General features: G+C 37.2%; 2 protein-coding genes across 2 annotated transcripts in view; one reads left to right on the top strand and one right to left on the bottom strand.

Annotated features, from left to right (window-relative positions):
- LOC140152762 (cartilage intermediate layer protein 2-like) overlaps nucleotides 1-23,737 on the bottom strand; it is a 273,597-nt gene that overhangs the window by 100,648 nt on the left and 149,212 nt on the right. The gene's annotated exons all lie outside the window — the stretch shown is intronic.
- LOC140152758 (DNA-directed RNA polymerases I and III subunit RPAC1-like) lies at nucleotides 31-21,084 on the top strand. Its single transcript, XM_072175243.1, has 11 exons — nucleotides 31-148; nucleotides 7,081-7,152; nucleotides 8,611-8,718; nucleotides 9,538-9,670; nucleotides 10,541-10,660; nucleotides 11,885-11,934; nucleotides 13,088-13,220; nucleotides 14,171-14,290; nucleotides 14,785-14,852; nucleotides 15,329-15,377; nucleotides 19,746-21,084. Exons 1-11 carry the CDS (start codon nucleotides 32-34, stop codon nucleotides 19,868-19,870), a joined length of 1,095 nt encoding a protein of 364 aa, XP_072031344.1. The 5' UTR covers nucleotide 31; the 3' UTR covers nucleotides 19,871-21,084.

Here is a 23,737-nt window from a genome sequence, read left to right as displayed (position 1 = left end):
TTCTTATATGATTAGAAGGTTCCAATTGCTAATGACTGAAAGGTCAAAGGTTACAACTAATAAAATGGCAGCCACCAGCAAGAGCAACACAAACATTATTGAAGAGAAACGAACACGTGTGTTACTGAAAGAACATGGATTGGAAAACGTAAGATGTATATTAGATTAGATTCTGGATCTGGTTCAATATTCTCAACGCTCTTAAAGAGCCAGGCGAGAAGAAATGTGATGTGCGCTGGGGTATTTTTTATTTTAGTCAACTCTATATATATGTACCGGTACCTTAAATTAAGCCGGCTTAAAGTCTGTATCTACTATGGTTGCTGATTTGAATTGCTTATCGTGGATGGTTACTATGCATTGTGGTAGGTTGTTCCAGTCTTTTATTGTTTGCGGAAAGAATGAAAACTTGTGACAGTCCTTGTTGGATGTCTTCAGCTTGTAGGATTCCCCGGGGCACAGTGTCTTCGACCCTATATCTTCATGGCAGGAATCGCCATGGTAGGTTAAATCCACAGCCACGATTAGCCATTTGGTTGAAACCTTTAAAGCTCTTTTAAACTAATAATTAGTCGAGGGACTAACTAAGGCTACTCACAATAGCCGGGTAATCGATCTTGGTTGTGCGTGATTAAGCTTGTATACCCCATTGAGGTCAATGGTCATCGACTTTTATACTGCCTACAGTGAGTGCAGCTGTACTACACGCTGCACGCTGTAGATCCATAACAGGACCAACGCAATATAAAATGGTCAAATTTTGAGTTCAAAGCGCACTGCCAATTTTCAAAGCGCATTCTAGCGACTATCATATCTGTTCAACACGTATTTCCAAGTTTATGAGACCAAATCTGGTTTCTTGAGAAAAAAATCATGACGGGAGATATTCATCATTTTCTAACCCGGTATCAGAAGATTTTCGTCTGATATCAAAATCGTGCATAGCAATTCACGTGTATCGATCCCGTGTATTCATTTTAGTGTCCCTTCTGCGCCAAATAATTATTAGCCAGGCGGTGTCGGTGTGCGGGGGGGCCACTCAAATATGAGAGTGTCGCATGCGTGACCAAATTTTTTGAACACCCCTAAACAAGTTTTCCTCTGTGAGCAAAATGACCCCTAAACAAGTTTTTAGCGGCGCTTTCCCCAAAAATTTGACCCCTAAACAGGTTTTGTCTAATTTTGACCCCCTAAACAAGTTTTTGTCTAATTTTGACCCCCTAAACAAGTTTTTGTCTAAATTTGACCCACGTTACAAGTTTTGATGGATTTTGACAAATTGAACACATTTGTAGGCCTACTAAATAAAGTTAGTAACTTACCGGGGTAACTTGTCATTGAACACTAAAACTGAGTCCACCTACCGGATATAGCCCCCCTCCGCCATACCGTACCACTTTAAAATATAAATAATTCAGATTAAGTAGCTTGTTACATGAATCTGATTGGATTCTCGTAAAAGTAGTTTTGTGAGAATATAATATTCAGCGTAATTTATCATCATAGTTTATCCAGGCATAGCGTTAAAGCAGTATTCACATCGTATTTGGTTCGAATTCGGCACCTAAAGTTGATTATCGTGTCCTGATATCAGCGGCCCTTTTCATGCTTTCTACTGCATATATAATTTCCTAAAGTAATCCAGAGAAGGGGAAACTCGCAAATCTACCAGCAGGAGTAGTAAATAATGTGAGGAATCTATTAAGGTCCTAAAAATCTTTTTGAAATTCATGATATTTTCATTTCGGATTTTCGTCTCCCCGTTTTGTCCACTGAACTATATACCCATCATCATAATCATGACGTCATTAATTAATATGCACGTTTTTTAATCTAAGCGGTATTTTACATAGAATACGAGTCCATGGTTAAATCACATGTAACACGTCATGAAATATATTTGCATAACATAGTGCTTTAAACATTTATACGACACTGGAATAAACTTTTTGAATCGGAGTTTCAGCAGCCCGTTCAGCAGATTTGAAAAGCGGATTAAAATGGTACCCTAAATGCGTTACAAAAGATTTTAAAACAACCCCTTTTCATGAAAATCACCGTTTTTGCCCCTTAACGCGTCATGCGGCATGCGTGCTTAACCGAAAAAAACACCCCTTTTCACGCGTTTTTTTGGTCACGCATGCTTACATCATTATATTTGAGTGGCCCCCCCGGGTAGGATTCGCTGTGATTGTGTCTGGAGAGGCGTGTGACCGGTTGTAAGAATTTTCCTGCCGGTATGGCAGTCTGACCGTGATGGATTTTATCAGGCATGAGAATTTTCAGTTTAAAAACTGAATTCAGTTTTTTTTATAGTCAAAATTTCCGCAACTTTATTTAATTTCAGCCTGTTTTTGGTACTTTTTGCCCAATTTCACGCGCATTTTCAGGTTTTTTTAGGAAAGTGCAGTCTCATGCCTGATTTTATGGAACATGCAATGCATGGACAGTTGGGCTGCTTTCCGTCTGGTTTCCAGTGTATCCCATTGAAGGGCATTCAACATTGCTGTAACGCTGCTTGTGCGGCGGAAATCATTGCAGACAAATCTTACCGCTCTTCTTTGGATCTTTTCTAGCTGGTCTTTCAAATCTTGGGTGTGTGGGTCCCAGATGGTAGATGAAGATGAATATTCTAAGTGGGGTCGTACTAAAGTCTGGTAAGCCGTAGCTTTCAGGTCCTTTGGACATGAATATAGATTACGCCTAATAAATCCCAGGGCCCTATTGGCCTTAGCCACTTTAGATTGGATGTGATTCCCCCACTTGAGATCAGATGTTATTTCGACACCAAGATATGAGTGAGATGATGTGTTTTGTAAGATTTTGTTTCCTAATGTGTATTGATGTTGTTTGGGAGTTTTTGCATGTGTGAGCCTAAGAACAAAACACTTGTCGGCATTGAAGCTCATTTGCCACAGATCCTGCCACGTGGACAATGTGTTCAAATCGTCTTGCAGTTGTTGTGCATCCGATTGATTCTTTATGGTGTTGTACATCACACAATCATCCATGAACAGTCTCACGTTGGATTTGATGTTGTTCGACAAATCGTTCAGATACAAGAGAAATAGCAGCGGACCTAAGACAGTGCCCTGGGGCACTCCTGACTTAACCGGTACCCAAGAGGATGTATCTCCATCAACAACAACTCTCTGATTCCGCTTTGTCAGAAAATTAGAGATCCAGTTAAAGGTATTGCCTGATATGCCATAATCATTGATCTTATACAAAAGGGTACACAGTCGAATGCCTTAGAAAAGTCCATAATCACTAGGCCTGGCATTTTCGGGTAATTTTGTACCCGGGTATCCTTCGCAATTTTCTGTTTGGTAACCGTTTACCTTAAATTTCAAAAAAAAAAAAAAAAAAAAATATTTTTTAATTTTTTTTTAATTTTTTATTTTTCGGTTTTGTAGTGTCCCTGGACCTAGACCTAAATGCAAGGATCATTCATGGTTGACCTAAAAAAAAAGATATTTTGTATTTTTAATATGAAAATCAATACTTTGTATTCATGTCATACTCTATTAATGATTTCAAAATGCATTCAAATTCAATGCATTTGAAATCATTAATAGACTATGACATGAATACAAATTATCAATTTTCATATTAAAAATACAAAACATCTTGAAATTTTTTTTTTTGAATTTCGGGTACCGGGAGGGTATTTCCTACCGGGTAATGTAATCTCGGCGGGTACCCGTTTACCCGACCGAAAATGCCAGCCTTAATAATCACTAGGTCAACTTGAGATCGCTTATCTAAGGATTCTGCAAGATCGTCAACTGTCTGGATCAACTGTGTTTCGCAGGAGTGGTGTTGTCGAAAACCGTGCTGCTTGTCCGTTAAGATGTTATATCGTTCCAAGTGTGTCATGATATTACTGTGCACGATATGTTCAAGAGTTTTACAGCATATTGGCGTGAGAGATACTGGACGGTAATTACTCGCAACAGACCTGTCACCCTTTTTGTAAGCGGGGAGATGTTGGCGGTTCGCCAGTCGTCCGTAATTCACCCGATTCAAGTGATTTGGAGAAAATCAAGCAGAGTGCAGGTGCAATCTCCTCGGCAGTGAGCTTCAATATTTTAGAAGGAATTCCATCGGGTCCTGAAGCCTTGTGCTCATTTAGCTCTTTCAAAAGCTTTTGGACTCCATCCACATTAATGTCAATTGGTGGCATAGATGGGAAGTCTTGTTTCATTGGAGTGTTAAGTGGCTTCTCGTTGGTGAACACCGACTGAAATTGGTTGTTTAATATTTCAGCCTTTTTACTACTGTCAGCGTAGAGAAGCCCTTCACTCTTTAGGGCCGGTATCCCAGTTGAATCTTTCTTCATCCTCTTGATAAAGCTCCAAAACTCCTTTGAAGAAGATAAGCATGTTGATCTCACATAGTTCCAATAGGATATCCTTGTTTCTCTCTGCCCTATTTTCCTCAACTCTCTGAATTTTTGCCAGTCCTCTTTTCTACCAGTTGATTTAGCACGGTTGAAGGCTCTTTGTTTCTGTCTAAGTCTGCGCTTGACTGAGTGATTTATCCATGGCGTATGTTGTTTGCCTGTGCTCATTCTAGTTGGAATATTGTCATCCATTGCTTTTGTAATGTCACATTTAAATTCTGTCCACAATTCATTCGCAGTCTTGGATGAGTAACTTGGTGAAGTTAATTTATCACTCATCTTTTTCATATCTGCTTTCATTCCATCACTATCCATTTTATTCCACTTGTAAACTTTCCTAGGTTTCTTTTTGTTGATCTTTGGTTTAGTGGAGAAGTCTATCAACGGTATACCGTCGTGATCACTGATGCCGGGGACCACCATGGATTGATCAACTAATGTCAGATGCTCTAAATAGACGTTTACTTAAAAAAAATGGCACTCTGTTTGTTTGGCCAGTAAGCTTAAAATTAAAGCCCAAGTGCCCCAACCTGTGACTAGCTGTCTAGCAGTAGTACATGTATGATGTAGTAGTCCTGCCAGCAAGACTTCAGTCTTTATCATAAATACATAATGACATCTACGGACGAGTTACAGTTACTGGAACTAGCAGTAGTAGTTGAGTAGTATGACTAGTCCATGAGTCTAGCATGCTATTGCTACACTCACAGTCATGACAGTATAATCATGATAATAAATCAAATTCAGTAAACCTTTGACGAGCACATTCAAATATACATCGCGTATTTACTGCGTTGGACACACACTTGTCTCTGATTGGCTACTGAGGCAATCTGCTGTTGCCGAGTGGAAATGTATGAATGAACTGTGCGCCTACATACATCGAATGTATGGAGCCGGCGGTATATAAACCATCTAAGGCCTTGTCCAATTGGTAAAAGCCGTAACTCAAACATACGATGGGTGTAGGCCTACTGTGCGCCGTACGCGTTGTTAGCTCCGAATTTACAACATTGCGGTAGTTGCTCTCGTCAAAGGTTTGCTGCATTTGATTGTAGTACAGTACATTGCTAGGCCACAACATGGATGTAGGTATCAAAAGGTGAATTCAAATTTGCAATCACACTGCATCATTTATTATCAAATTATTATTATTAAAAGCCCTTGACTGAGTAAAGAAAGCCAAAACTAAAAAGCGTTTCACTTTCCATAGCGTAGCAAAGTTACATCTTGTCAAAGTCTAAGATTGACTTTCATCAAAAAGATTCAGCTAACAAAACAGCATTTCGGTGTAGACAGCAGAACTCAGTCTTCAATGATAGTCAGTCAGTCATTTATCTATTGGTCGTTATATGACTGTCATTTCAGGACTGAGTTCTTATGATACATCTTCCGAGGAGCAGTTTCAGACAATAGCTTGGGATTATTGGGGCAGAGGTTATCTTTTGAATTCTTTCATGACCACTGAAGCACAGTCATGCCTGTCAAGGACACTCGGCCAAGGACACTCGGCCATTGCCAAAGACCATGTCACTTGCCACAAAAGAATGTCAAAGGCAGGGCTGTCAACCTTTTGAATTGCTTGGCGTGAGACAGAGGCGTACCGGGATTCGCGGACTACTATGTTCATTTTGACCCATGATTATTTGAGCCACGATGCTAGAGAATGTGAAAAGCGAAAGCGGGGGGGACAACAAAAATCTTGATGATACATGAGATTTTACTCATTTTCCAGCTTTTTGCGTGAGATTTAATACCTTACCGTGATATTATAATACCTTGGCGTGAGACCATGAGAAAGTGACCTAATGCGTGAGACTCATGCCCAATGCGTGAAAGTTGACAGCCCTGGTCAAAGAAATCATAAAAATTCAGATTTTGGTATCTTTATCATTGTCATACCATAGCCTGCTAGTGGTTCAGCTGAAAGTTACATGAAACTGTAATTTATATACTTTACTGACAGTACAAATTAGCTGTATTTGAATGGGGCTTCAACTTTGTCAATACTGCTGTTTTCTTCATTTTTTGCCAAAGTTTTTATTTCAAAATTATCATTTAACAATTTGAATGACTTATCCTTCACTTTTAAGCAATTTATAAACAATATTATTTTTTTACACTTTCGCTGGGATCACTGAATGGGTCTTTAATTTCAGTTGTGATGTGCATGCAGTTATTCAATTCTCTCTCACTTCAATGGACATGGTGGTGAATAGAAATGATGGCCATGGAGGTTGCGTCACTTAAGTCATGAATAGATCATTATGTATTTGTATTGTTTAAAAAAATATCCAGGTTTTGTACCTATGGCACCCCAGCTGAAATACAGCAAGATAATGTAAGATTCATTGTGTAGTAAATGTAAACCCGTATTTTAGATATGGTATCTCGAGCTAGGTGCTGATGATGTGAAGTGATGATGACGTGAATCAATTATTAATCAAAAATGATAACCCAAGATAGGAGGACCTGATTTACAAACACAATTGATGGGAGTAACATTATTGCATGGGTCCAAGCAAGCAAGAATTGATGTCAAAGTGATTATAATAAGTCATTAGAAACAAAAGGAAAAGGTCAAAGCCTTGAGTCAATGGTATTCTTCAATCTTCACCTTCAAAAGGTACAAAAGAAGTTGATACTGATGTTTATTTGATATTATTTTTGTACAGGTTAACAGCACAGACTTCCCAGGAAACTATGCTGGCTATGATGACAGTTGGAGTCAAGAAAAATTTGAAAAGGTCAGTAATTTTAAATGTTAGATCAGAAATACTAAGGGATAAAATTAAAGGGATAAGATTATAATGTCAATATGTCAAAATTGCTCTATTAACCTGATAAGTGACAAATAGAACAAATTCGGCGGATTCCATTTAGGTATAAGTTAGGACATTAAATTATGCTAAAAAAATCAGGTTTGAAAAAAAAATCAACTAATTTCAATCATATTATAAGCATGTTATAGCTTTAAGGGGGTACTACACCCGTTGCATTTTTTTTGCATTTTTTTTGCATTTTGTGAAGAAATGAGAAAAAGAAATTGGACAAAGTGGTATGCAAAATGAAGGGGCAAATCTTCTCGTTCAATTGGTGGCATCAGTATAAATGACGCGTACATACTTCTAATGGTATAAGCCAAAAAGTGGTACATCATTGATGTTTTAAATTCACTTCATTTTGAAAAGCTTACTATCAACGGATTTTGTTAAAATTTTGGATATGTGTTGCTAACACATTAGGGAAATAATGTTGATATGTAAAATGGGAATAAGTGGTCCCTGATTTCTTTTATGACTTCATGAACTTGGTGCTCCACAACTATCAAAAAAAACGAACCGGTTAAAATGCTTATATTTTCAATGTTGAGCTATATTTTGTATTTTGAACTTCATTTTTGTGATTTTGGTAACTATTTTATATTTATTTGCCCAATCCATCTCAACTAGGCAATCTAAATTGTACTCACCATTTACATCCCAAGGTATTTTAGTATATCCACCTCACACATAAATATATCCAGTAACAGACAAAATATCAAAATTGATGCCTCATTATGACATGTATGATATCACAAACTATCACATGTATTCAAAATTGATGCCTGAATTTGACCTGGACCAATTGACCTATAACCTGACCTTTGATGACCTTATAGCCTTTTTTAATCTCTTTTCCTAACAACACATTATAGAAGATACATACATGGTGTAGTATTAAATTGTCTATGTGGAAGAGATTAGGCGTATTTAATTTATTCAGTGTTATAATCAGTGAGTACATTTCTATAGATAGTATAACAAAGGATTTAATGTATTCTATTCATTTATTCTACTTAGACATGTTCAATAGAATAAATTATGGTTTGTTATGAAACACACATCTCAGTTACTAGGATACAGTAAACAAAAAATATATAGGGCTAAAATGACTTACTAAAATGGTTTAAAAACACTTTGTATGTAGATATATTTTTATAAGTTCATGACATGAGGTGATGAACATATTTATGTACTTTATAAATTTGCAAGAAAAAAAGGAAGAGGGGTACCGATGAAAATCAGGGTATGATTCCCCCTTAAAGAAATATGATGAATGAATCAATGAGAAGAATGTTATAATTTATCTGGACTCCCTAAATCCTAACCATGCTAACTGCTTCAGTGATTGCTCAACAGCTATGTTTTGATTTTGAATTACAGAATTTTCGTATTGATATTGTGAGGATAACAGAATCTGAAATGGAGTTTGATATGGTTGGTATTGATGCTGCACTGGCGAATGCATTTAGGAGAATTCTCCTTGCTGAGGTAAGATATTATGATTATACTATAGTTTATTACAATTTTATTACCACATTGAAGAGCATCAGTTGCCTGATGTAGTTCACATACAGGGTTGTAGCTAGCTAAATTTTAGTGCCGGCTAAAATGAAAGAGAAAATCAAATCAGAATGCCAATTTCTTGACAGCAATGCATTTGACAGCTGTTTTAAGGACAATTTATCATTTTAGTACTGGTCGGCAAGACCGTAAGATGGTCAGGCTGAGTACTGGTTACCGGTACTGCAGACCAGCGCCAACCACCATGGGCAGGTTGGTATTAGTGACAGATTTCTTGGGAAAAGTGGTTATGAATTATCTCAAAGAGGGTGTATTTTAACATTTTAATATGGAAATGTTGATGCAATTTTGTGAATTTGAACAAAAGTCAATTTGCTGCAATGAGAAAAGGCATAAGTTTATAGAACAACTTGGAGTGAGCAGGAGGAGGTAGAAGATTTTAAACAATGGTCTTTTGGAGACAAACATCTTTAAATGAAGAAGGTCTTTAGGTGACTACATCCTTAGAGAGTATTGGGTGTGAGATTTGACCAAAATGTATTTTTGATGTCTAAGTCAATATGAAGGTGTCCAATATAGGGAGTCATTACATGAAATGTCCTAAAAACCTAAAAAAGGGTGATCAGTAGGTGTGTGATTACTAGAGATGTGTGTATGATGCTTGTAATTATGGTGTCTACCTTTTATCAATGCTATTACTAACAAATGATCCAATAAAGACTAAGCCAGAACTAAACGGTATAGTACAGTCCTAAAATGTAACCGAGGAGACTAATTTGTTTGCAGGTACCAACCATGGCGATAGAGAAGGTATATATATTCAACAACACATCTATCATACAGGATGAAGTATTAGCTCACAGGTTAGGCCTAATACCTATCAAAGCTGATCCAAGGATGTTTGAATACAAGCAGGAAGGTCAGTTATAGTGTGTTCATTGTTTATCCGTGTGTTTTATGCATGTGAATGGGGGTGGTGGCACTATTATCAACAGCCCTCGAATTAACCCACGGCACCCATGGCATTTTGCCGTGGGTGCCCATCCCCACTGCCGGATGACTTACCGTGCCCTCTAATGAAGTTGCCATTGGTACCCTAGCCCTGCCCCTTCATTATAAAATCATCTATCAGATTGTTTGTGTGTGTTTTCTTCACTTTTGAGAAATTGCCTTGGTGCCCTTCTCAAATTTTCAACAGTTGCCATGATGCCCTCTTGAAATATTACAAACTGCTGTGCTGCCTTGCCTTTTCAGTGAAAATCCAAGGCAATTATCAACTTGCCCTAAAAAAGTTGCTGTGCCCCTTCAGATCCTTAATTCGAGTGCTGATTATCAATAAATGTTTTTATTGTGTTAGGCGTTCACCATTTTAAACGGTTGGTCAACATGCAATCTGTTTGTCTCAAATGCAGCTGAGACTAATTGTGACACGATCTGGTCCATGGGGGCCGAAGGTGGCAAATTTGAAATTTAGAAAATACACATCACAAAACTTAAGAACTTTAGAACCAAGTATGCTAGACCTTTGGTGTTTTCAGTATATGATAGCCTAATGTTTGTATAAGGTAATAATTATAGTAACTCAGTTTTCAAAAATGTCTCCTTTGGCCCCCATGGAGCAGATCGTGTCACAATTTGACCCTCATAGATACTGAAGTGTAAATGTAGATACTATTGGACGCTTGCATACATGTGTTAATGATGTAGATCAACAACAACAATCACCCATTCATCAGATTTGAGTTGATTTACCAAATTTGTCTTTTCATGTTTATTAAAATTACAATAGGAGATGAAAATGGATCACCTGAAGATACAGTAGAATTCCAGTTGAAAATCAAATGTACCAAAAACCCTAATGCACCCAAAGATGCTACAGATCCTGATGAACTATATAGACACACTAAGGGTAAGATTGTAATACAAGAAATATAAGAACTAAAAAAATGATTATGGCTATATCAAAGTGATATATTAACATGACTTAGTGGCATGCAATGTGGAATTATTATGATATCAGTTGGAATGCTAATGTAGACATATTGTTTCCTGCACACATACATGTATGGTCTTTTCAGTGGTGACCCATTCCATGTCAACTCCAGGGATGTGCACCGCAGCACCTCTTCATTTTTTTCTTTTTCTGTGTGGTGGTAGATATTGATGAGAAAGTAAAATTCTGTAAATTTGAGCTTTATACTTTATTTTGTTTTCCCGTGGCATCAATTTGAAATTTAGGGGTCAGCGTAAAAATGTGTGCATACGCGAAGACAACGTTGGAGGTCCATAAATGTATAAAGGGAACCATTTACAACTTTGAAAAGTATGTATTCTGGGGTACTTATTTGTGTAGAATTCAAATCTGGCATCAGAAAACTTGTAACTCCTTTACTTTAAAAGATATAGGGCCCTCAAAATGCAACCGTCCATCCAGGACCAACTTTGGGGGGTCAAAACTCCAAAAGTAAAAATAATTTTATTGTCCATTTTTTTGCCAGTCAGAGCACTTTGGTAGGACATTACTCTTATCCAATATTGAGCCTATTAGAATACTTTTAGCTGAGATATTACCCATGCAAAACCCCAATTGTACATTTTTTTACATTTTGACCCCCCTGAAAACCAATGTCAGACATTTTGCCCCACCCTCAACTTCAGGTATGTTGAAGATATGTCCTTGGACAACATTTCTGAGAGATATTGGCTTTGGGACTCGATGGCTTCAACACATCAGTAAGGTTTGCATTCTCCATAGAGTTGTACACATTTTTGATTTCGCATGTATAATGACTTATGTACAACTCTTGAATAGGTGCTGCGGTGCACATCCCTGGAGTTGACATGGAATGGGCCTGGTAAGATACTAAGAAAGCTGTTGGCTGGTTGAAAAACTATTAACTGCTGTGATCAAAATGACCATGCTCATATAATGCTAAGTTGTTTCAGAACAAGTCTAAAGGAAGATCTGTATACATGGCCTGGTACTTGTTGTTTTGTGTGAAGTCTTTATTTATAGTGTACATGTAGCAAAGGAGTAAAAGTTGTATAGGTCTGGAAACATGACAACTTGTTTGCATATCTGAGATAGATTTGACAACCTTCATAACATTCATTTCTGTTTTATTGTTGACAGTGACAACAGAGCACTTGAAGTGGATTCCAACTGGTAATCAATCTGACTTGGTAAGGACAAATGGGATAATGGGGATTACTCTCTCACCTCCAAGGCTGATGCTAGACTGCTGCCCTCATTCGTCAACCTTCTGGATTGACGACTAAGAAAACTATTTCGAAAAAAAGTGACAGATTTTGCAACAGAATTCCTGTAGCATAGAGCATGCGCAGTTGTGTTCAAATTTACCTTTTGACCGAGTTTGTTGTTTTTAGAACTTCAGAGCGCGATCTTGTCACAACTGTTCAGTACAGCGATGCTGTACACAGGCACCGCTAGTCAGTCGCGCTATGGTGCACAACCAAAGTCGCATTGAATATTTTCAGAATTCTGTCACAATATGGACTGTAAGTTAATCAGTTGTCACTACGAAGCATAACACAGAACATTTGCAGTGTAGACGGCTGATTGGAATTAGTCTAGGCTGATACCTCATGGAGGAGTGATGGTAGTGATGTTAGAAATGTGTGCCCTGTCGCTATCAGTGGTTATTCAAAGTAGAAATTATTTTCATCTGTTCTCTTAATGACAGAAACTTCAAAAAAGTTGTAACTCCTAAGTAGTAGAATTACAAGGTTTTGTTTTGCTATTCTAACTAGCAATGAGATAATATCAGAAAATTTCACTGTAATAATATTCCAACAAGATGTATAGACCATTTGGCTTCCTTGAGACGGTTAATACATGCACAAACAAAGGTGGTGTAGCTAGCTGTAGGCCACAGTCACTTTGAACTGCATTATGTGCTACAGCTGCATTGCCTTTGATGGTATGTGTATCACACATGAACACTACTATCTTGAGAAAGCCAAATGGACTATAATTGGTTAGAGTTTTTTTTTGCCATTGTCATGATGCAATGTCCTGATCTGACCTTTATAATAATACCGTAAAAAATTCGCCCACTGGAGCAAATGGGCTCCTTTGCCTTTGGGTAAATTTCACATACACATAGAGTACTCCAGCCTCTGAAAATCCCAACAAGAATTAAGGGTCCATGCCCTTATTTGCTGGTGGGATTTTCACAGGAGGGCACTTTCTGTTTGTGCCAAAAATTCCAGTTATGTCAAGGTAGCTCATATATGTCATTAGGCAAGTCTTTACGTTATGCTTTTGTGATATTTGTAATTGAAGTGTGATAATTCTTGCCTTTTATTTGTACAGTTTGGTACTGACGGTATTGGTCCAGTAGAACGAGATATTCTAATTGCTAAGTTAAGACCTGGTCAAGAAATAGATCTGAAATGTCTCTGTGTTAAAGGATTAGGCAAAGACCATGCTAAATTTTCTCCTGTTGGTAAGTTTATTTCAATTTTAATAGACACATATTGAAAAATTATGGATAAGTTGTATTAAGAGTTAAAACCATAGCAATGTATGTTAAATTTGCATGTACTGTCTGGCTTTATTTGTGATGATACTCTCCTTACATGCTTGATAGAAATGTGAGATATAACTAAAAACCACACAATTTCACTTCTTTGTGTAAAAACCCATAAATATCTGCATAACTGAAGCATGTAATGGAACTTGTTTCATGAATATATCATTATGAGTTTGGCAGACGGAAACATATTGATTTGTCTCTGTTAAATTCATGTTATGCATTAATTATCTTGAATTAGTGAACAGGGGATCGACCATGGTGCACTGTGCAATTAACTAACTATGCATTCTGTTGGTCAGGCTGATGTCACAAAGGGGAAATAGCCTTGTAAAACCAGTGTTCACATGTGCAGTTCCCCTTTCTTGAGCTGGTTGCTATGCGTGCGCTTGTGCAAGGGGGACGAAGGGGACAATTTTCGCGGATGTCCGACCGAGTGAATGCTGCCTTTTTTCCCCAAATTATCACACTGGGCACTAATACAAGAGAATTTATGCTAATATGAATTCAACAAAGAGGCAATATTTGGCCATTCTATCAAACTCATAAGGATATGCTTTGGACAATTCTTAGTTGTAGGGATTTCCTAATCCCACCCTAACACTGACCCTGTGTAACCCTAACTGTAAATTTAAACCATAACCCTAACCGTAACCAAACCTGAACTGTAACCCTAACCGTAATACTAAAAAAATATCATATTCTATTTCTATAAAACGACATTTTACAGTTTACAAGTTAGTCCCTATTCTTTTTCAGCTGTGTCAATAACATTACAATTTATAACTTGGTTCCTCAGTAATTTAAAGTTTCTTTGGTTATTTATATGTAACATATTTGTGTACCTTTTTAATCTGTTTTAGCTACAGCATCATATCGTCTCTTACCAGAGCTCACACTAACCAAACCCGTAGAAGGTGAATTAGCAGAGAGATTAGCCAAATGCTTCCCACAAGGGGTCATAGAGGTCAAAGAGGTCAATGGTTAGTATACAAATCATGATTCAAATTCAGCTTCAACTTGAGGCTGGGTTGAAATAAACTTTCTCATTTCCCTAATGCCCATATCAATACTAAGCAATCGCAAGAGTGTAGCTTTTTTTGTGACTTAACTTCTGTCACTATCAGAAGTTAAAGGAGAAACGAAAAAAGGAGAGAAGATAAAGAAAGAAGTCACCCAGAACCCCAGGGGTTCGAACCTTAGACCCCTGCATGCTAAGCACACGATCACGGACTGGTAGCTACATGGGTTACGCTGCCCTGGGCAGCGATTCTGTGAGCACATAGCACTTGGGGTGATTGCGTCATCGCAGACCCTGGGATTCACGCATGCGCAGTGGTTTTCATTGTGGTATTTTGTGATATCTATGACTGTTAGGGTTAATTACGTGATTAACATCGATTAACAGAAATTGCTTCATTATTTCAAGATCACTTTGAATCATTCACATATTTCTGAATATTCTTGTTAATGACAGGTACTAAGACAGCTGTAGTTGCCCATCCCAGAAGAGACACATGCAGTAGGGAAATTCTTAGACATGAGGTAGGCGTATGTTTTGGACATCAACAAATTTTGGAGGATAAGATTGGTTTTTTGTGTGTTTTTTTTTGCAATTAATTTTTTAAGGTCTATTTTCGTGGATTTGGAGTATCATGCTCTTACTGGATACAATTTTATAATGTTTTGGTTTTTATTTTGTCAAATCGCCACCAATTGATCACTCGTCTTTGGGTCCAGGGACTCTCCAAATCCATGAAAAAATGTCATATTGATGGTATACCTTGCAGTCACCAATAAGTTGCACTTCCATTTGTATAAAATTGATCAGCACAAAGGCAAAATGGTCAAGTTGGAATTGTACGTTATTGAAGTTAATTTGATCACTGTTGGATCCTTACAAAAATTTATTATGAGACACTTGCATTGATTGATATTTTTTACCATTTAAAATTTAAAAATGTCACACCCATCTTTTTTGTTTTGCTAAAAGTAGGTTTCATCTGTGATTTTCCTTGCAGGACTTAAAAGATTTAGTGAAGATGTCCCGTGTTCGGGATCACTTTATATGTAAGTATATGTTACATTTTGTCGCTTAACGCTAAGGATTCATGATATCCTATGAACAACAAAACTAAAACTAGTTTTGGGTGGGGGTACAATTATAAATACTTGATTACATTTGTCAAGAAACATTGGTCTGAAGAAGGTCTCACATAATAAATTGGTAAGCTTTTCTTCTTCAAATATTTTGGAAGTCTTAATAGGAACATTACATAACTTTTCCAAGCGAGGTACTCTGAAGTCTCTAATACTGATTGTACAAATTTATTATGTTAAGTCTGCTTGGAAAAATGTGTTTAGAATACTAAATACTCAATGGCTGTGTGTGTCATAGTAGTAGTAGTATTGACGTAAGTCCCTCCTGTTTACAGGAGCACCATCCAAATTATGGATGTATGAAGTCTCTATAAAAGTGTGAATAAAGTCACAAATTAGTCTCATGGTCATAGATAAGCAGTTTTTTAGTCATAGATTGGGGAAAAACTAATTTCACACAAGGAAGCCGTGCACCCAGAGCACGCAATGCAGTGATGATGAAGTTTCATGCCGATGGTATATGCATATACATACACACATGCTACAGGCAGTCGATGCAGGTGGGAATATGGTGGGTGGGTAGCAGTTTCCTATTTTTATGAAAAGGAAACAGGAGGTACATGCAAAGTCCAGGTTATGCATGTAACCAAACACACACATGTGTGTTCAGTAGATCAGATCAATTGCGCAGATGTTGAATGCTGGCAAATTTGGTATCTGCATTATACTTACTTTACTTTACTTTTGTCCTCCGCTTATTCCTCTCAGAGTCGCGGGGAAATGATGGGACGTCTGTCTTGGGCTGCATGGGTAGCATCTGTCAGGTTGGTATTGTGCCTTGTCAGGATTTTCTTGCCCCCCTCAATCCATCTTCTTCTTGGCCTTCCGACAGGTTTGGTACCGGACAGTTTGCTGTTGTAGGACCGCAGGGCTGGTTGATTTGTGGGCATGCGCATAAGATGACCAAACCATTTGATGCGATGGCTTTCAATCTGGTCTAGCATAGGCTTGGTGCCAACCATGTCTCTGATGACTTCATTCCTAATTTTGTCCCGTCGTGTCTTGTTTACAGCTTCTCGTAGGCATTTCATTTCACAGGTGGTGATCTTCTGTTCAGTCTTTTTGTTCATAGCCCATGTTTGTGCCTGGTAGCAGAGAGTCGGGGTATAGATTGCGTTGATGATTGTTCTTTTTGCATCCATTGGCACAGCTGGGTGGGAAAGTATAGGCCCAAGCATGAAGGTGATGTTGTTTGCTTTCTGGCATCTGGTTTCAATTTCTCGGTCTATCTTCCGTCTTCAGTAAAGATGCTGCCCAGATACTTAAACTCCTTTGATTGCTGGAGGGTTGTGTTGTCAATCTTGATGTCCAAGGTCTTTTGGGATCGGCTGATCAGCATGGTTTCTGTATTGAAGAGTTGATTATAATCTGGGTGAGATACGAGAATTACCATTCAGGTTTGACCATACTGATTCTCCATGATCTTCTGTGATGACCCTTTTCAGTTGATCAATATATGGTGCTTTTTGGGCATCTAGTGCAGTACACATGGTCAGAAAGTGCTCCCTGTTTTCAACACCATTGTCAAACAGTCTGCATGTGCAGTCCACCTCAAATTGATTAAATTTGACTTTATTACTTGGAGTGTGTAGGTACCGCTGAAGATTCTGGCTTTGATGTTGGCTTTCTTTGTGTCCCAGGTACTTGGCTCCACAGTGTACCATACTGGATGGGTACAGCTAGGACTGATAGTTAAAGATGTTTTGCTGACAGCATCATTATGAAGCTTTTCATTCCTGTGGGTCTCAACAGCAGTTTTGACAGTGTTGTTCCACTTCTCTTTCGTCATTGGATTCCTCAGCAATAAGGCAGCATCAGAAAGTTTGTATTTCTGCAGACATTTCTTGATCTGATTGAATCAGCTTTTGGATTTTTGGTTCTTCACTGCAATTTGTCTTAAAGTGATGTCTTTTTCCACGCCTTGCTCTCTGAAGACTGAGCCGAACATATTGAGCTTTTTTGTGTCTATGATGGCTTCTAGAGGGAGAGCTCCAAGGAGAAGGTAAATGGCAGGATTAGCTGTACGATCTGGGAGACTTTGAATCTGCTTGAGCATTTTCTTGTGTAGTTTCTTGTTTCTTGAGTACCTGGAAGTCTTTTTATATAGGTCAGCTATCTCTAGTGCATGTGTATACCGACGACTGACGCATATGTGTTGATCAGTTTCCACAATGTAACAGGATGTACACCATTGACACCATGTAACCCTGCTCCCATGAGTGCATAGGTGGTACCTCTTGCTGTTACCACTCTTGCAGTGATGTTGGTGGATATGTTCTGAAGCTCAATATAATGTTTGGGTGTGATTGGCATGGGTACATACAGTACACCCGAGATGAGATACACTTTGTTACCTGGATACCAGTCTGGTAGCAAATCATAGTGCAGAACGAAACTAGAAGTACTAGGCTTGGTTCTGGCTGCGAAGCTCCAGATATCTGATGCAGCCAATGTCATGTGGGTCTAGCAGTAGCATGCAGGCGAAGTTCCTACAAAGCTTATGCAACAAATATATACAACAGTAAAAGCTTTCACAGCGAATATTAAAAAGCCGCAATGTTTAAAAATGAATAAGGTCCAAGGAGGCGGGGGAGGGGAGGGAATTTGCACTGTACACTTAGCATTATCAAAGATCTTCAGCTGGTCGCAGATGAGTTCTTAAAGATGGTGCCTGATAATGATCCAACACACACAGCGGCAATCCAATGGTCCTACTTCCACAGTGATGTATTCCACTCCTCAGGGAAGTAATCCGTGTGGCGCCAACACAAAGATATGGTAAAGTCACCAAAATACAGCAAATATGAGCTACTATTTTATAGAGACTATTCACAAATCTGACACACTTCAAATAAACAAGACTTGATTAAAATTGTTCATAAAAAGTTAAAATCTTGGAGGAGAGATTGCTAGACACAGGAGAGATTGCTAGACACGTCTACATAATTCTGGTTTTAAATTAGAAAAAATCTGTGGTTATTATTTTGTGATCAAGTTAAGGGCTGGGTATGAGCGTTTGGACAGTATTTATTTTGGGACATCAGAGCACATCAGACATATCGAATTGCATTCTGAATCGAAGAATGTCATTCTGATATCAAATAATTTTGATTTTTTAAATTAGCAATTTAATACACATTTTATGGCAAATCATTAAAATTGATATTTTGATATTTAACAGTACTTGAAGTAAACTTTATAAATCTGATGATTTATACTTAAAGTGTATGTAGGTGGGATGAAAAGCCGACGATCAATTGAAAATTTTGACCTTTCGTATTGAAGATATGGATTTTTTCCCCAAAACACCAAAAAAAATAGGTCTTTTGGGAAAAAATCCATATCTTCAATATGAAAGGTCAAAATTTTCAATTGACCGTCGGGCTTTTCCTCCCTGCTACATACACTTTAAGAATATATCATTAGATTTATATAATTTACTTTCGAGGACTGTTATATATCAAAAATTTGAAAAATATCAAATTTTTATAATTTGTCATAAAATTTGTATTATATTGTGATTTTCAAAAATGAAAATTATTTGATATCAGAAAGACATGCTTCGTATTCAGAATGCAATTCGATAGGTCTGAGGTGCTCTCATGTCCTACAAAAAATACTGTCGAAACGCAATAAACGCTCATGTTAGATCCCTTAATAGAAGCTATCTTTGCAGCTGTAGTTAAAACAGTTGTCATGTTCTTATTTGACACAATGCTTTTTTATATATTTTTGTTTACATGTTATATTATAGGGTCATCAACTTTGAATGTAAGAAAAGTCAGTGGCTTTCATGGAAATGTGTCTTTACTTACCTGTCCTGAGCCATAAGATAGGGATAACACTATGTCCATATTAAAATACCCTCTAATTATATGGATACAGCTTCACATTTTCAATATTTCGGGATTCATTCTTGCAGGAGGGGTGTCAACCAAGACTTTGTCAATCTTTTGATTTATTCCCTCAAGCATGAGAAATATAGGGTACCTTAAGCACAACTAGTTCTTAGATATCAATAGTGAGTTTTTTAAATACCATAAGAAGAGAGTAAAAGAGAATATATTTTTTCTTTGTATCGCTGCAACAGAAGTTTAGGAATTATTATCTTTACAGGTATAAGATATTTCCAAGAAATTGCATGCAAGGTACCACCCTTCAAGGTAATGTTTGAAATACTGATTTTAAGTGAAGACTACTAAAGTGTTCCTGATGGGACTTGTGCCCACTGTAAAGGATGAAGTTGTGATTATTTTTTGTGTATTCTTTTTCCTGTAGTTTCTGTTGAATCAACTGGAGTGCTTCCCCCTGAGACATTGGTATCAGAAGCCATCAAGATCCTGATGAGTAAATGCAAACAATTTAGCTCAGAACTTGGTCAAATTGATGCACAACAGACATAATATGAGATCAATACACTGGACATGAGAGCTGAAAGTTGCTGGAATAGCTGAATATCTATGATTTCAAGATATATACAAATTGATTCATTGCAGTATGCAGCTGATGAAATTGGATTATACTCGGATCAGCTCATAACAGGCAGGACTCATAATATCGTGAATTGATATAGAATGGCGTACACAGAACTGGGTGCAGCACCTACACAAACTGCGCTTTGCATAGTGTGTGACTGATGTGCGTTTTTGTTAATTTACACAGGCCTAAGTTTTGACTTGATTGACAGAATGATTCTTGCCTATTACAAGCTGATCATAGTATAGTTCAAAATCAATCCAGTGAACTTGCTATGATGTGACAATTCCACTTGCAACCAAGATTGGAGCAGAGACACACAATTGTTTGAGTCTCCCCATAAAAAAAAAAAAAAAAAAGGAAAAAAGCCATTGACTGTATACAATCTGATTTGGGTCTAGGCGCTCAAGTAAGTTATTTTCATGGGATACCTACAATTATATAAGTAAAGTCAAACAAGATGGTTTCCATGCACACTGTTCTAACCCAGGAGCTGTTGCACAAAGGTTAAAGCTATTGCAACTCCATCCCCAGATGTTTTGTCTTCAACTTTATTCAGATATATGATGCAATCTTATGCTACTTGCATCATTTATAGGGCTGGCGACATGTCGGGAAAAAGTCAATCCCGACGTTGATACGTTGTTGACAAAGACAACAAATCAGATCAACCAAATTGACCAATGATCCTGACTGTCAAAACACTGTAATCGTCACAAAAGTAAAATCAAAGTATGAAAAAACTCCGAAAAAGTAGGGATTACCATTGAATACGCGTTATGCTTGCTCATTAACATAAAATGTGCTCTCGAATAGGGGCAATTTTGGAAAAGAAGGTCGGGGAGATGGTGCAGTATTCCATTTTTGTTCTCTTATTAAACTTTTGCAGCGCTAGCCATCGCAATCATTGTGTTTTTTTTTTCCTTCTTGCTTGTCGACAATTTGACTAGTATTGTTGACTGTCGGGAAAATGTGCCTTGTCGACAACATTGTCGACAAAGGCCTTGTCGATGACAGCCCTAATCATTTATAAATTGTTTCATAACTTAGTGATTTCTGCATCATTTGTCATCACTTATATTTCTAATTAAAGATAACATCCTTGAACACATTGTGGTTATCTGAATTTTTGAAACTCTACTCTCACTTAATTCTTTAGTTATAATTAACTGGCAAAGTCGCTAAGTCAAATTTTAATGTTTGGTCAATTTTTGGAAATAAGGACCACAAACATGTTATGCATTCTAATTTTTGGACATAAAATATGAAACTTCTTGATATGAGCAAACTCATAGCCTGTACATTGTTAGTCTCCTATGCAGCCAGTTTGGTTATGCTCTCTCCACACAAACAGTCTGCCAATGACCACGTATACGGCATTTCTGAATAGCTAAGATGGCGACAATGCAAAGTCTATGAGAACCCGATCAGCAGCGCTGCATCCGGGAACTTGATTGCCCGTGGGTTGAACTCCTGGCTGAATAATCAGATATGGGAAACAGCTAGCCAATCAAAAAGACCTCGTACGTTGTCATTGGCAGACTGTTTGTGTGGAGGGGGCGGAACCAAACTGGCTGCTGTGGAGACTAGTACATTGTACTCACAATTTTTATTAATGCTTAGACTTGTCCCAAGTCTTTGAATTTTGAGTTTTGTGACTGAAGTTGTAAGAAAACATGCAAAATTGCATGTTTTTGGCCTATTTCCCCTCAAATTGCTAAAACTGCTGACTCAACCTTAACCAGATCCATAACTTAATTGGGATTCCAGGTAAAAACCACATGTGCCTGCTCACGGTCAAAATTTTTTTTATTGCATGACGCGAAGGGGCTTTGGTAGTAGGTTACAAAAAGTCACATCAAAAATTCCTCCGGAGCTTGTTGCCATAGCAACGGCAGATTTTATGATTTTAGCGGTTTTTGCTTATTTTGGGGTGAAAATAAGAGAAAATATACACTTTTCTGAATTGCTCTTGACTTAAAATTTGAGGTCAAATTAAAAAGCAACCTTATCACCATAAAGTACCATCTTTGCACTATTCACAGGTGTAAAAAATATTTCAATAATATTTCCCCATGTGCAATTTTAGGGATGGGCAACATTGACATTTTAGCACTTTTGAAAAAATGACATTTTTACCCTATCTTTGAAGTCAAAAAACCAATTTTGCTTGAGCACCCAGAATTATTTTCTCTTTGGTGGTACTTGAGCAGACATTGCCCCTTCCAAATCTGGTAAAAAAACTCTGGGGCTATTTGTCCTGTAAAGCCAGTGTTGCCAGAAAGTTTGCCAACTTTCAAAAAAATGCATTTTTCGAAATAATGCATTTTCTACATATTTTCTCATATAACTTTTTATAGGACCAACTTAATTGAAATATTGACCCTTTCCGTACAAGATTTGACACACAACTGCTTCCGGAAGCAACACTTAGAGGCTGCAGAAGAGTCGTGTTCTGCAAAAACCGGTATTGCCAGAAAATCCGACTTTTTAAATCTATAGATATTTCCAATAAGCGCATTTACTACAGGCTCTAGGGAGGAGTTCGTGTACATGACTCTTTTACATGAGCATTTTCATGTTATATAAATTATGCAAAGACCTTCAAAAATTTTGAGTACAAAAATCAGATCAAGTGCAATCAAAAATGGCATCCAAAATGGCCGCCAAATAGGGATTTTCCATTAAAACACACTATAGCAACATACAAATGATCTAATGATGAAAAAATATTGATACAATATGCTTCTAATCAACGGAAATACATATATGCCCATTTTGTTTCATTCCGATTTAAAAAATTCAAAATGGCGTCCAAAATGGCCGCCGGAATAGCCTATTTCCATTGAAATACACTAGAGCAACATGAAGTTGATATAATAATAAACTATTCTCAGTGGAATTAATTTTTATAACCAAAGGAAATAAATATGCACACAATTTGTTTCACACTATAGCAACATACAAATGATCTAATGATGAAAAAATATTGATACAATATGCTTCTAATCAACGGAAATACATATATGCCCATTTTGTTTCATTCCGATTAAAAAAATTCAAAATGGCGTCCAAAATGGCCGCCGGAATAGCCTATTTCCATTGAAATACACTAGAGCAACATGAAGTTGATATAATAATAAAGTATTCTCAGTGGAATTAATTTTTATAACCAAAGGAAATAAATATGCACACAATTTGTTTCATTGGTATCTCTCAAATTCCAGTGTTGCCAGAAAGTTTCCAAATTTTTTAAACTGCATTTTTCAAAATAATGCATTTTCTACATATTTACTCATATAACTTTTTACACGACCGACTTAATTGGAATATTTACCCTTTGCATACAAGATTTGACACACAACTGCATCCGGAAGCAACACTTAAAGGCTGCAGAAGAGTCATATTCTGCAAAAACCGGTATTGCCAGAAAAGCTGACTTTTAAAATCTATATTTCCAATAAGTGCATTTTACATAATTAAATTTATTTAATTATTTTAACTGTTACCGTTATTTTATCTAGCTTTATCTGTACATATGCTAGCACGATCTCATACAGATTTTGAAACTTGGGCTTGGTGTTGCCAGATAGTATGAAAAACTGCTGTCACCCAAAGACCCCTTAATTTTCCTTTCAATTTGTCACCCAAATACCCTTATATATATCCATTTGAACAGCTAGCAACCAGTCACCTATCACTGATTTTGTTACTTCTTTTGAAATAACAAAGCCATCAAAAACATTTGAAGCCATTTAGAACTAGTTTTTTTACATTTAATTTGACTTTTTTCT

This window comes from Amphiura filiformis, chromosome 5 (assembly GCF_039555335.1).
Source record: "Amphiura filiformis chromosome 5, Afil_fr2py, whole genome shotgun sequence".
NCBI lineage: Eukaryota > Metazoa > Echinodermata > Ophiuroidea > Amphilepidida > Amphiuridae > Amphiura > Amphiura filiformis.
This window is presented reverse-complemented; position numbering and strand designations above follow the sequence as displayed.

Excerpts from the sequence above, each read along its gene's own strand:
- LOC140152758 (XM_072175243.1), top strand. The coding sequence starts at position 32 with ATGACTGAAAGGTCAAAGGTTACAACTAATAAAATGGCAGCCACCAGC. Across the intron at positions 149-7,080 it reads AAGAACATGGATTGGAAAAC|GTTAACAGCACAGACTTCCC; the intron begins GTAAGATGTATA and ends ATTTTTGTACAG. Across the intron at positions 9,671-10,540 it reads GTTTGAATACAAGCAGGAAG|GAGATGAAAATGGATCACCT; the intron begins GTCAGTTATAGT and ends AAATTACAATAG.